The sequence below is a fragment of the Zalophus californianus genome, chromosome 8, assembly GCF_009762305.2.
Source record: "Zalophus californianus isolate mZalCal1 chromosome 8, mZalCal1.pri.v2, whole genome shotgun sequence".
NCBI lineage: Eukaryota > Metazoa > Chordata > Mammalia > Carnivora > Otariidae > Zalophus > Zalophus californianus.
The window spans coordinates 41,006,986-41,020,855 of NC_045602.1; the positions used below are offsets into that span (position 1 = coordinate 41,006,986).

The 13,870-nt window shown below is 42.1% G+C and overlaps 1 protein-coding gene across 1 annotated transcript in view; it reads right to left on the reverse strand.

Moving 5' to 3' along the window:
- Positions 1 to 13,870, reverse strand: part of DNAH6 (dynein axonemal heavy chain 6) — a 228,589-nt gene that overhangs the window by 95,485 nt on the left and 119,234 nt on the right. The window contains exons 38-44 of the mRNA XM_027623437.2: positions 12,166 to 12,387; positions 11,155 to 11,302; positions 9,204 to 9,361; positions 7,630 to 7,761; positions 4,626 to 4,797; positions 1,796 to 1,942; positions 1,151 to 1,224 (exon numbers count right to left, since the gene is read on the reverse strand). Of these exons, the coding sequence (XP_027479238.2) occupies positions 1,151 to 1,224; positions 1,796 to 1,942; positions 4,626 to 4,797; positions 7,630 to 7,761; positions 9,204 to 9,361; positions 11,155 to 11,302; positions 12,166 to 12,387 (1,053 nt within the window). The remainder of the gene's footprint in view (positions 1 to 1,150; positions 1,225 to 1,795; positions 1,943 to 4,625; positions 4,798 to 7,629; positions 7,762 to 9,203; positions 9,362 to 11,154; positions 11,303 to 12,165; positions 12,388 to 13,870) is intronic.

The following is a 13,870-nucleotide window of genomic DNA, read 5'->3' on the forward strand; positions in this document are numbered from 1 at the left end:
TGTGGACCTGTGGATGTGGTCTTTTCTTTGCTGGGGCAACTGCCCTGGGGGCATTTTCATTTGGAGCCAGTGACTAAAATAATTTAAGAAGGGTCCAACTGTTGCTTTCCCTTTGCTTTATTCTCCCATTTGATGATTATATCAGTAGAAACACATGGGAAATATAATCACCACCTGGAAACAAACTTTGGACTTTGTTTTTAATAATACATTTAAATAGATATATTGCATATAAATAAATTATTTATCTTTTTTATTTGATAGGGATTGATAGGTGATGAGGTAATTCCATACATACAATACAAAGACAAGTTCGTGCTTTTGTTTAACCGGCACTGATTGAGAGCCTGCTGTATACCGAGCTCTGTGCGGGAAGCTGGGGATTTAGGGTGAACAGAACAGACACAGCCCCTGCACTCTTGGAGACACTAGGAATGTTGTACCCAAACAAAAGTCAACTTGGTAAAACGAGATGGTTACCTATCAACATAGGTAGGCTAGTTAGAAGGAAGACTTATTCAAGGCGGTTCTAGAAGGCAAAATTAGGGCTGGTGGGTACACGTTATTGGGGGTACAAACTGAGGAGCATAATGTCAGAGAAATTTTGCTACTGATGAGAGCTACCCTGAAATGAGGAGGGCAGCATGGCTACCTACTGAGCTGCTGGAAGCATGTGAGCACAGGCTGAACAGCCACACAGAATACAGTAAGTGGGGGCAATGCCAGTTCTGAGTTAAGAAACTAACCCCCCTGTTTCCTTCCAAATCAAAAACTTGATGGGTCTCTGATTCAAACTATTGCCAAAACGAATGTGACTAGATCAGGAGTCAGCAGTCTGTTTCTCTAAAGGGCCAGAAAATAAGTACTTTAGGCTTTGCAGGTCATATTGCCTCTGTTGCTACCACCCCACTGTGTCTTGTCATGTGAGAACAGCACACAGTCAAGTGGGCGTGGCTGTGTGTCCAAAGAACTTTACTTACAAAAATGGGCAATGGGATAGATTTGGCCTATAGGCCATAGCTTGCTGACCCCTGGTCTAGATCTTTAATCTTCACAGATGCAAAGTTCTTGTTGAATATGAAATTGAACTGTAAAATAGCAAATGCTTCATTTATCTTCAAATATAGGCAAGTCAGTTCAAGACACTTGCCTTAATAAAGTCTCCAAAGATGATGGGTCTAGTCAAAAAATATTCCAGGCCAATTGCAATTCCAAAATGTTTATCTATTCAAAAACAAAATCAATTTGTCATATATGATAAACTTGAATGCAGTGTTTCAATAAGATATACAGAAGAATATCAGCTGTTGCTTTACTTAGAAGGCTTAACTAGTAAATGAAAGTTGAGAGAAAGCCATGTTGATACCACACCATTTTAGTTTGGTTGATAATCCCCTGGATTTAAGATTAAGAATGTTTAATATTAATAAAAATTTTATTAAATAATAGATATTGAATATATATTTAATAAATAAGAGGCACTTTAGAGATATCCTGGCTTCTTACCAGACAAAATGCTGGTTCTCTTTCTTTCCCTTTTCTACTTAAAATTGCATACTGAATTTAAAATATTAATTCTTCCTGAATTTTAATAAAATGATTTTCCTAATATTTCACATATTTCTACATATTTGAGTCACTGAAGAGAAAAAACTTTTACCCATGAATGACTAAAACTCATTTTGCTTTACCTTATCTAAGCTCATTTTAATTTTTCTTTATAGAAATCAAATTGCTTTTCTAGGCCCCCCACCAAAGAAAGAAAAAGAACAGGTACATAACGATTGATATTTACTGGCCATTTCTGTCAAAATAGTATGGAAATAGTGTTTATCTTCATTATTAATCAAACGGTCATGGAAAACTCTTTGGCATTCATGGCAGAAGAGTCTAAATATCTGTATTTCTTCTCTTATTGTTCCTGGATCACACTGGAGGATACCTGTTTTTGAAGAAAGAGGAAAAAGGAAACTTCTACATTTGTGAAATATCTAGTAACAGTTTAATTAACTAGAAAATCCTGCTGAAGTCCAGCTTTATCCCCACACTACCAGAGGTGGGTGCTTCCCTAGTGGGTATACACACATAGAATAATGGTGATATCTCCACAGTTTGGCTATTGCAGACATTGCTGCTATGAACATTGGGGTGCATACGGCCCTTCTTTTCACTACACAGATGTAGTGTCATCTGTGTAGACACAGATGTAGACACAGAAGACATCTGTGTCTTTGGGGTAAATACCCAGGACTGCAATTGCTGGGTCATAGGGTAGCTCTATTTTTTAATTTTTGAGGCACCTCCACACTGTTTTCCAAAGTGGCTGTACCAACTTGCATTCCCACCACCAGTGTTAGAGGGTTCCCCTTTCTCCACAATCTCTCCAACATTTGTTGTTTCTTTCCCTGTCCATTTTTGCCATTCTAACTGGTGTAAGGTAGTATCTCAATTTGGTTTTGATTTGAATTTCCCTGATGGCTAATGATGATGAACATTTTTTCATGTGTCTGTTAGCCATTTGTATGTCTTCTTCAGAGAAGTGTCCTTTCATATCTTCTGCCCATTTTTTCGACTTGATTATTTGTTTTTTGGGTGTTGAGTTTGAGAAGTTCTTTATAGATCTTGGATACCAGCCCTTTATCTGTAGTGTCATTTGCTAATATCTTCTCCCATTCTGTGGGTTGCCTCTTTGTTTTGTTGACTGTTTCCTTTGCTGTGCAGAAGCTTTTTATCTTGATGAAGTCCTAAAAGTTCACTTTTGCTTTTGTTTCACTAGCTTTTGGAGATGTATCTTGAAAGAAGTTGCTGTGGCTGATGTCAAAGAGGTTACTGCCTATGTTCTCCTCTAGAATTTTGATGGATTCCTGTCTTACATTGAGGTCTTTCACCCATTTTGAGTTTATCTTTGTGTATGGTGTTAGAGAATGGTCGAGTTTCTTCTGCATGTGGCTGTCCAATTTTCCCAGCACCATTTATTGAAGAGACTGTCTTTTTTCCATTGCATGTTTTTTCCTGCCTTGTTGAAGATTATTTGACCATAGAGTTGAGGGTCCATATCTGGGTTCTCTATTCTGTTCCATTGGTCTATATGCACCCCAATGTTCATAGCAGCAATGTCCATAATAGCCAAACTGTGGAAAGAGCAGAGATGCCCTTCAACAGATGAATGGATATAGAATATGTGGTCCATAGATACAATGGAATATCACTCGGCCATCAGAAAGGATGAATACCCAACTTTTACATCAACATGGATGGGACTGAAGGAGATTATGCTAAGTGAAATAAGTCAAGCAGAGAAAGTAAATTATCATATGATATGATTTCACTTATTTGTGGAACATAAGGAACAGCATGGAGAACATTAGGAGAAGGAAGGGAAAAATGAAGGAGGGGGGAAATCGGAGGGAGAGATGAACCATGAGAGACTATGGACTCTGAGAAACAAACAGTGTTTTAGAGGGGAATGGGGGGGATTGGTTAGCCCGGTGATGGGTATTAAGGAGGGCATGTATTGCATGGAGCACTGGGTGTTATACGAAAACAATGGGATCGTGGATCACCACATCAAAAACTAATGATGTATTGTATGGTGACTAACATAACATAATAAAATTTAAAAAAAAAGAAAAAAAAGAATAATGGTGATCTCACTTTTTGAAAGCAAAACTGGACATATTATCTGACAAAAACCTTTTTCTTGTTCTGTGAGATTTCTTTCACTGAACACGTGAAGTGGTCAGACTTCATAATATAGGCTATGTTCATCTCATTATTACATTGGGTTGCAACATTTTAAGTGAGGAGTGTCGCATCTCTTTAGTACACATATATATTCATCCAGTAACTCCCCCCACCCCCCACCCCCGAGCTTTATACTGTTCTCAAAACACCAATTCCTTCTCTCATTCTTTCCCAATGTTCAGTCCTCACCAAATGCCCTTGGTCCTTCTGGCTTCTATTCCAAATTACTCTGATTACTCTGTATTAATATAAATTATAACTGTAAATGCAGTTCTAATAATATCAAGTTACAACAAAAGCAGTGATATATAAGCAATCCTTGAAGTGTTCATTCTCTCTGGAGACACTTCACTTCTCACAACACAGTGCAGAGGGGAACAGGGAGAATATTTACTCTACACATAGGTATACATGGCACACAGGATGAACCATACAACATAAGAGCAAAATCCCTGAGCAGGCTGAAGGGGAGGGGGACACTGAATGTGTCAGAGGGGGTATTGGCACGTGACTGGAACAGGGACAACTCAGCCACGGCAGTAGGAGGAGAGGCAGATGCAAGTGGTCTGGGATAACTGGAAGATAAGGCAGTTCTGGTTCTATTTCTTCTATTTATTTATTTGTTTATTTATTTTGGGGGGTGAAATAAAAAGACAGGTCATCAGCTGGGAGCAAGAAATGGAAGGGGATGGAAGTGGTCTGAGGAAAGCTGTGAAGTCATCAGGCTGGGGTGGGGGTGGAGGGTGAATTGAATAGGGAACATATAATGGAATTTCTAGGTGGGGCACAGACACTCACAGACATATAATTCTACTGAGAGATTGGGGTGAATGGAAATGAAGGGAGGGTGCAGGTCAAAGCATGAGGGTTCCATACATTACCTTGTACACACTTGGATAAATCTCTCAAGTTAAAGACATAATGGGACTTGGCTGGTGTTGGCAGAAGATCAACACTCATTCTGTTATAAATCTCAACTGCAGCTTCTACAATGTTTGCTGCAGTTTGCTTTACAGCTGGTGGAAAGTCACTAAGGAAGCCATTTAAGATGGCCTAGAACAAGTAACATAATGTGAGAGGGTTAGATTTTTTTTTTTAAACAACAAAAATTTCTTATCTTTCAAATACTCCAGGTCTGATAATGCTTTTTCTAATAATAATTGAAAGCTGAATGCCAATGCAAGGACAAATGGGTGATAAAACTCTGCCATTCCCTTCAGAAAATGTCCCTGAGAATGGGCTCACTCCTGTCTTCTGTGATAGTCTGGCGATGCCTGAGCAGCATTTGTATCTGACCAGTGAACTGACTGAATTTACTCTCCACGTAATTTAGACTTCTGCTTCCTGTGGGTCCAGGGGTTCATTGTGGCGTGCCCAAACTCATCTGGAAATGAGCTGAGGGCCTCTCTCTGGGTGCATGACCAACAATTCCATAGAATTGTTGGTTAAAGTGCAACTTACTTATAACTACAACCCGCCCCCCTTCAGCTTCCCTGTCTCAGCATACGGCCCCACCCCGTGCTCAGAGCAGGAACTTGAAAGTCTCCTTTGACACCTTCCATTCTCTGTCCCCACAGTCAAGCTTGAACGCATATCTTGAATCTCTCTGCATCCCGGACACCACCCCATTCCAGCCCTGACTCTTTCATCTGGGCTTCTTCAGCTCCTCCTTCTCCTACTTGCCTCTCCATTTCCACTCCTGTCTCCCTTCAGTTACCTTAGGTCAGGAAGATCAGGCTCTGCCCTCTCCTGTCAGTCCAGACTCCCCTGCCCAGCCGCTCACTTTGTCTTCTTCCCCATTGCTCACCATGACCCAGCCGCCCAGGCCTAACCACCCGGGCTCTCTCCCCTCCTCGGGGTCTTTGCACAGCTATCTCCCACCCCTACCCTCTTCCCTAGGACTCTCTGCTGCCGGGGACTTTTTCATGCCTGTGTTTTAGGTTACCTGCCATCTCTTTGGAGAGGCCTTCCCTGATTCCTCCTCTCAGTGTCTCTTATGGCTCTCTCATCTTTTCATATACAACTTGCCACAAGCTCTGAGTACATATTTATTAGCTAGCCTGCTGCCCCCAGATGCTTGGGACAATTATTATAGATTTTTAAATAGGTAAATTCCCATCACAATGGTGACGGGAAGGCACCAGAATGCACATTAGTGCTTGTAAGTCAGTCCTTGTGACTTTAGATTTTGGGTTCTCATATAGGAGATATTTTAAAATAAACCCAAGTATTTGTTGCCATGAGCCTCCTCACTGAACATTAGTTTTAGCAGCTTACGAGGACCATCTTTTGAGCTACCCCTCTCTGGGACCCCAACATGAGTTTACCATTCTCCATATGGCCCATATTTTGAGTAGGAGCATCCCAATATATATAAAATAAAAATTTTACTCTACATATGTACACTATATATAAAAAAATTAAAATTCTAGTCTGTTTATTCTCCATCCATGGTAAATTTGTATGTATATAGTACATATATAACCATATTATATAGTTTTATATATATAGTATTAATATAATACATATTAGTTCATTTATCTATTTATTATCTGTCTCCATGGTAGAAGCTCCACGAGGACAAGGTTGGCATCTTCTTTGTTTAAAATGTAATACCAACGTCTGGCCCCTGGTACATGCTCAATAAATATTTCTTTAATAAATGCAATTAAGGGCTACTCAATTTATATTCAAAAATTAAAATTAGCATGTCATTATAGAGTTTACTGAGGACCAGAGCTTGGTCTTCTATACAAAGGTCTGGCTTACATGACATATTTGGCAACTTCAAAAAGCTTCTACTAAGAATATGCACACAAGATAAAGCCAGAATTCCCACTGTCTGAGGGAAGGATGCTTTGGCATGAGCACACTGTTAGTATTTCATGGAGTTGATCACTGGTTTCAATTACTGCTGTTATACCTTTCTAATTAGAAATTATATCTAATTTAATGACAACATTATCAGTTTAATTTGTTGTGTGCTGCTTAGTTTACCTTTAGAATGTACTATAGTGATGCATATTTTTGGTGTATACATTTTCATTAAGTAAACACTAAGACATGTATGAATGTGTCACTGCCCGTCTTTGGCTCCTCGGCGATTTACTGCCAAAATCAGCTTCTCCAGACCAGTCACCTAAGTATCTTATTCTACCTGTAGGCCCACATTACCATTTCTCGCCCCTGTGACTGCATTTGCCCGTGAGCCTTCTGTTCCTCCCTGTCAATTCTTGTTCCCCAAGGCTCAGCTCGGTATCTTCTCGATGAGCCTTTGTGGTTGGTTATGGCATGCTCACTCTAGTCGTGCTGCTTCATGGTCTCTCAACAACCTACTCAAAATAATGTTGCATCTTTTATTGAACACTTCTCCTAAGCACTTACAGGGCAGGCACGTTTATTTTTCTCACTTAAAGGTTGAGGAAGTGGCCCTTTAGGGAAGTTTGTACGGGTGGAAGAAATACGGGTGGTTGCTTTTGTTGGAGGTGGTGGTGGCAGCGAGGCAATGAATTCTGGGTCAGGTGCGTGGTGCTTGAGCTTGCCCGCGTATGGGGAGCTGGTCAGGTCTGAGAGCACAGAGGCAGGGGCAGGATAGTACCCGAGATCTGCTGAGTGCTGAGCGGCACAGGCCCACAATACAGCCTGCCTTAAAGCCTTTGGCAGTCTTTCTGCATTCCTGAAACTCTCTCTGGGGCCACAAACACAGAAGGCAGTGATGCAGATGCCCGTCAGCTACTGCCCAGAGGCCCCTGTGTTTACCTGCTCTCTGCGCAGCAAAGGGACAGATGGGCTCCTCAGAAACACAACAGCCTATTCTGACTGTGGGAGTTTGGGAACACACATGTTTTCTTTTTCCCTCTCGCCTAGGTTTAAATTCCCACTCACCTGAAAAATCTGCTTCAGACTGTGCTCTGAGGGCATGGGAAGGCACAGCATGCTGAAGTGGCGGATGAAGCGGGGTGTCACAGGGTTGCGGCCCCCGCCTGGGGGTGCACATGCCGATAGGATCGTGACATCCTGGGTGGGAAGAAACCCACGCAAGTCACCCAGCCAAGCAGGAGACGACAGCTGCCCATACCGGTGGCAGGATGTAGAATCAACACTTATTTTGAGGACCTACCACGTGACAGCATTACCTTATGTCCTCCTACGCATTACCTGACTTAATCCTCACAACCACCTCAGGAGATCACTACTGTTACCCTCATTCTGTAGATGAAAAAAATCAAGACCCTGGGTGGTTAAGTTGCTCAAGGTCACTCAGCTAACGCTTCTATCTGTAGAAACACACCTATGTAAAAATGTAATCTTAAAAAATGGTTAAGAATTTGTATGTTAGTATGTTAGGTTAAAAGATATTTGTTCAACAAATATTAAGTATCATGGATTCTTGTTATTTGTGGTAGTTATGTTCTATAAAATCACTGGAACACTGAATTTACACACAGTGAACCATTGTTCCTTGGGGGGAACTACAGAGATGGGTTCCTATGAGCCTCTGGTCATAACATTTCCAAATGACCTATACATGATACTGTAATTGCCTCTGGTCTTGCCCCCTCGTAGACCACCCTTCCCTGTGGCCAAGGGAATCTTTCCATAACAGTTCCTCTACAGGCTGTGCTCTATCCTCTTAGAGGATAAATCCACATTCTTTATCATGGCACCATGGCCCCCTGGGCTGGCCTCTGCATCTGCTGCCACTTTGGTGCCCACATTCCACAGCACCGTGGTATTCCACGCTCCCTGCTTCAAGAGGCAAAATGCTCCCTTCCCTTGCTTGCCATGCTCTGACTGCAAAATCTCCTTCCAACATCATCTCTTCTGGGAAGGCTTCTCTCATCCTCAACCAGTGCCCACCCTGCCTCCCTCCACTCATCACCCTGCATTATAAATACATGTGTCCATCTATCCCCTGAAGCTGAGTCCTTGGGGAGATGGGCCTATCTCCCTTGTCCCTGAATCTCCTCAATAAATTAGCAGGGCAAGAATTTAAAATAGATTAAATAAATTGAGTCACATACACCAAGGCTGTAGGTTAGAGGCTGAACTGTGTCCTCCTCTTTCCCTGGTCAATCATACGTTGAAGGCCCAACTCCTGGTATCTCAGAATGTGACTACATTTGGAGATAGGGTCCCTAAAGAGCTCTAATCCAGTATGACTGGTGTCTTTATAAGAAGAGGACATTTGGACCCAGACGGATACAGAGGGAAGATCATGAGAAGATACAGGGAGAAGACCGCCATCTGCAAGCCAAGGGGAGAAGCCTCAGAAGAAACCCACCCTGCTGACCTCTTGATCTCAGACTGCTGGCCTCTACAACTGGGAGACAATAAATTTCTGTTGTTTGAGTCACCCAGTCTGTGGTATTCTGTATGGCAGCCCTAGCAAACAAATACACCATCTTTTCTTACTGTTTAAATTTAAACACACAAAGAAATTTAAAACCTAAAGTAACCTGTATGTCTTTCCAAAAGAGTTTGTTTCTGTCATAAAATCCACCAAAATCTTGATACTGCCGAAGTAATTCAATTGGAGGTTGAGAGCCATAGCGATCCAGTCTGGGCATGTTTAAATCATCAACAAAAATCACAACTTGTTTGTTTCCGGGTGCTCCTAGGGAAGAAAATGAATTTAAGAATTAAGATTTGCCACTGGAAAACGTAAGACAAAGCTCAGGTAAGGCTTTGGACTCAGTGAACACCCCGTAGGTTGTAATGCACTCATTCTGAGTGACGCGAGCCCCCGCAGGGAGAGGTGGACAGGGCTGAGATACCCATACTGTCAGGTGGGCCCCCACCCTCACTCCCAGAGGGGCAGGATGCTGCCAGCTCGCCAGTCAGGTTTGGATCTTTCTCCATCTCAGTCACTGCCACTCCTCTCCCCAACTGTGTGGCCTGGCATGGGGTGAGGAAGGTCACTTTTTTTTCAGAGCAGGAAACAGAAGTACTCCAAAAGTTTCCTTACATAAATGCCATTGCACCACCCTCCACAGGGAAAACAGGGCTGGATATTCAAAAGCATCCTGATCACATCAAAGGGAAATCCAATATGGTGGAACTTCACAAGGCCATATGTAACTTAGAGAACATCAATAGACACACTAGTCAAAAAAAAAAAAAAAAGAGTAGTGACAGAGAAAAGAGAACAGCGTAAGCAGAGGTGACCCCACCCACTCTGGCATCTAGTACTTGTCAACAATGAAGGAACCAAGGCAAACTCAGTGCCCCACTCCATCCTCCAGATCCCAGAAGCCAAGTAGCTGTACAGAAGCAGGGAGGGGCTCAAAGAGAATCATTCATAAAGACATGAGTCTCCCACCAGAGAGATTGGCATCCGTTGCCCTGTGCCTACCAGAGTAGGAAAAAGGGAATAGAGAGGAGACAGTAAAGCAGCTGGTATCCCCACAGCTTGGCACAGAAGGCCCATTAGATAATGGACAATGTGGAAGGCAGCTGGGCTCAAGCTGGGCTCGTACGCCACCCAGGAGGGCTGTGGGCCGGCCAAGTGGACCCAGTAGCAAGGACTGCAAGATGTACTGGTGGAGGGTGGGCCCAAGTGAGACCCTGATTCCCAACATCAGGGTACCTTCCACTGGGGAGGCCAGTGCCTGACCTGTACACATCTTTTTGGGGAGTCCCTCAGGGAGCTGCTCCTGGAAGCCTGCCACATAGATAGCACAGTCATTCAGCACCAGCAAGAGAAGCAGGGACAACCCACACGAAGGCCCCGATAATGCCAGTTAGGGAGAACATTGTCCTGACCTGTCCTCCTCCCATCCCAACACACCAGAGCCTCCTACAGGAGGGCCAGGCAGGGCAAAAGGGCACCCCATGCTCTGCTCCACCTCCAGCACCATGAGCCACAAACAGGTCCACGACAGAGGAGACGAAGAGCTTTACCTTGGGTTTGGGATTGAAACCTTACATTAGACCTGACTCAAAATAGCTGCAAGTTGACCAGAAAGTTATGCTATTTATCTAAGCAGTTAATATGGGATGGTGAGGGAGATCCTACAGAGCCTGGCTGAAAGCACTGACTGAAGACAAAACCCAGACAATTCCTTGCAGAGTTCGGATAACTCAGTGCACCAGATACAAAGTCGTTTGTTTGTTTTAAATAAAGGGAAATCAATGCAGGTTTGAAAGCCTGCGTGGAGAGGGGCAGCCACAGAGAGGAGAGACTGAAGATGTTCTGAGTTGAAGGTGATGACAGAAATACACTGCTTGCTTGCTAATGGTAAGATGTCTGGATATACAGCCCAGGAAAGAATGCCATTCACAGAACCACCTTTACAAATAAAATAAGCAAAGAAAATATCCATTTGTAACTTTATTACATGCAGTATTTTTGTGATTATTAGTTTAATAAATAATTTGGGTAAGACAAATAAAAATGATCACTCTTACCTAGTATATTTTTTCTTTTCCTTTCCAGTTTTGACTCAATGATCTCTTGTGTTCTTGCAGATGAAGTTTGAGCAGAAAAATTCAGATAAACAGGAACATAGCCGGCTGATTCCTGAATTCTATTCAACAATCCTTTCGCAATGACAGACTTTAAATTAAAAAATATGTTAATATATGTATTCAATTTATCTTTCAGTTGTCCACATCAGTAATAATCCAGTACAATGAGTAAAGAAACAGGATAAAGGAGATAGGTTAAAGCTAGATTGAAATGTCTACCTTCTTCCTGGAGATTCCATTTAATTATATTTATCAGAGCCAAAGAGAGAGTCTAACCAGCTCTATCTTAGCAAAAGTTTTAATTTTAGTTTTATACCAAAATCCACCTTGGTTCCTATCCAAGTCAATTTCGTAGCACGAGTCCTAGAAGAACCCAAACCTCTTTTAGAAATAACTTAAAGGGGGGAAAATAAAGAAGGAAAAAAACCAAAATAATGTAGAGAGTCAATAGTGAATCTCTGTTTATGTGGACTCTCCCCAAGCCAAGGAGACCAAACAATCAACATTTCCCTCTATGCTCTGCTTTTTTCCAAACCCCATTGCTGTGTCGGGTAGAAGTAAATGGGCAGGAGGACAGGGACTGGCCTTTATCAACAGTCCTCTGGGGACACAAACTGTTCTGACCACCCTGTTCCCACCCTAACCTGTGTGGTGGCAGCCTCAGAAATTCCAAGGGATACGACCTAAAAGCCCCCAAACCCAAAACACTGGTCCACAGGGTCCTCTGGTTTATGTGGTATTGACCCCAAGGATTTATTCAGAAACGGGCAAACTTTGGAGTGATTCCCAAGATAGATATAGATTCAGCATAGTTACATTCTTCCTAAAAAATGATCAAAATTCAAAAGAATTTCCTTTGAAAAATAATGTGCTATTTCTGGGGCTTACAATTCCAAGTCCACCATGCCCTCATTTCAGGACAGACCTTCTTGTTTCAGATAGGTTTCCTACCTTGCCAACTCCAGTTATTCCTGTAAACAACACTGAATGCTTGACTGCCAGCAATTTTTCCATTAGATACCCAAAGCGCACTGTGTCCATTGTGGGGACAAGCATTTCAAAAAAAGGAATATCTCGGCTGTACTTGAAGGTGGGTATGATTCGTTCCCAGGGATCCAGCCGTTTGGTGTCAAAGTCCATGTGAATGCTCCACAGATCGCCAGAACTGGGCAGCTGAAGTATAAAATCAAATACCACTTTCAATAGGACTGCCACGCAGCAATAGAAAAAGTCATACATAAATGAAGGCAGTCATAGAATAGGAATGTATTTGGGTTTCTTTTTGTTTTGTAGAGAATGTATTTGGGTTTCTTTTCTTGTTTCCTTTTTTCTGTTTCTTTCTTTTCTTAGGTATCAGAGTCTAATACTTTAAACATAACCATGCAATACAATGCACAAAAATCTTGATATATTGATTATCTTAAAACCTAGATTAGGGGGTACTTGTTGGACTCAGTCAGTTGTGTGTCTGACTTCGGCTCAGGTCATGATCTCAGGGTCCTGGGATTGAGCCCTGTGTTGGGCTCCTCATTCAGCAGGGAGTTTGCCTGTCTCTCTGCCCCTCCCCCAGCTCATACGCTCTCATTCTCTTTCTCTCTTTCTCAAATAAATAAAATCTTAAAAAAAAAAAGACACATTAGATTAGAATTGTAAAGCATTTTCAATTCAAGTCATCACTCAAGGGCTTACTCCTTGCTGACTACTATGCTTGGTGGTAGAGGTGAATGCTGAATGAGATCCAGTCTCTGCCTTCAGGGACCTTGAAATTCACATGGGGGGAACACAAGCGTATCAGTTAATATTACAGAGAATTAAGATTCCAATGGAGTTAGTACATTTGCAAAGGCAAATGACTCATTTCTACTTGCAGGGGAGTTTATGGTGGTGGCTGGAGATTCAGGAAAGCTTCCAAGGGGTGGTGATGCTACAGTTCAGACTTAAAGGACAAGCAGGAGTGCTATGGGCAAAGAAGAAATGGGATGGGGAAGGAGGGTGAAGAGAAGGCTGAAGACATGGGAAGTAGCACACATACTGGGAAATACAAGAGCAGTATGTACAGTGGGAGATGAATCTGGGAACACAGACAGGGGCCAGGTTATGAAAAGCTTCACTTTTTCTTTTCTTTTTTTTTATTTTAATTTTAATTTTTTAAATTTTTTTGTAATTTTTAAAAAAGATTTTATTTATTTATTTGACAGAGAAAGAGCGAGAGAGAGCATAAGCAGAGGGAGCAGCAGAGGGAGAGAAAGAAGCAGGCTCCCGGCTGAGCAGGGAGCCTAACCCGGGGCTCAATCCCAGGACGCTGGGATCATGACCTGAGCTGAAGGAAGACTCCCAACCAACTGAGCCACCCAGGTGCCCCTGACAGCAATTCTTAATAAGAAAACCATTTTACATGGTGATCTGGTACATATATACATATGTGTGTCTATGAATATGTATAATATTTACACCTACTATCTGCAATTCACTCTATTTTCTAACTTATTCTAATTTTTAAAAAACTTTTGAGATGTAACATCTTTTGTCAGATATTAAGAGTCCAGTTTAAGGTGTTTTTGCATATGTAAATATCAACGTAACTACCCCTGGATCATGATGTAGAACATATTCAGAACCTCAGAATGCTCCTTTCTTCCCCTTCCTCATCAATACC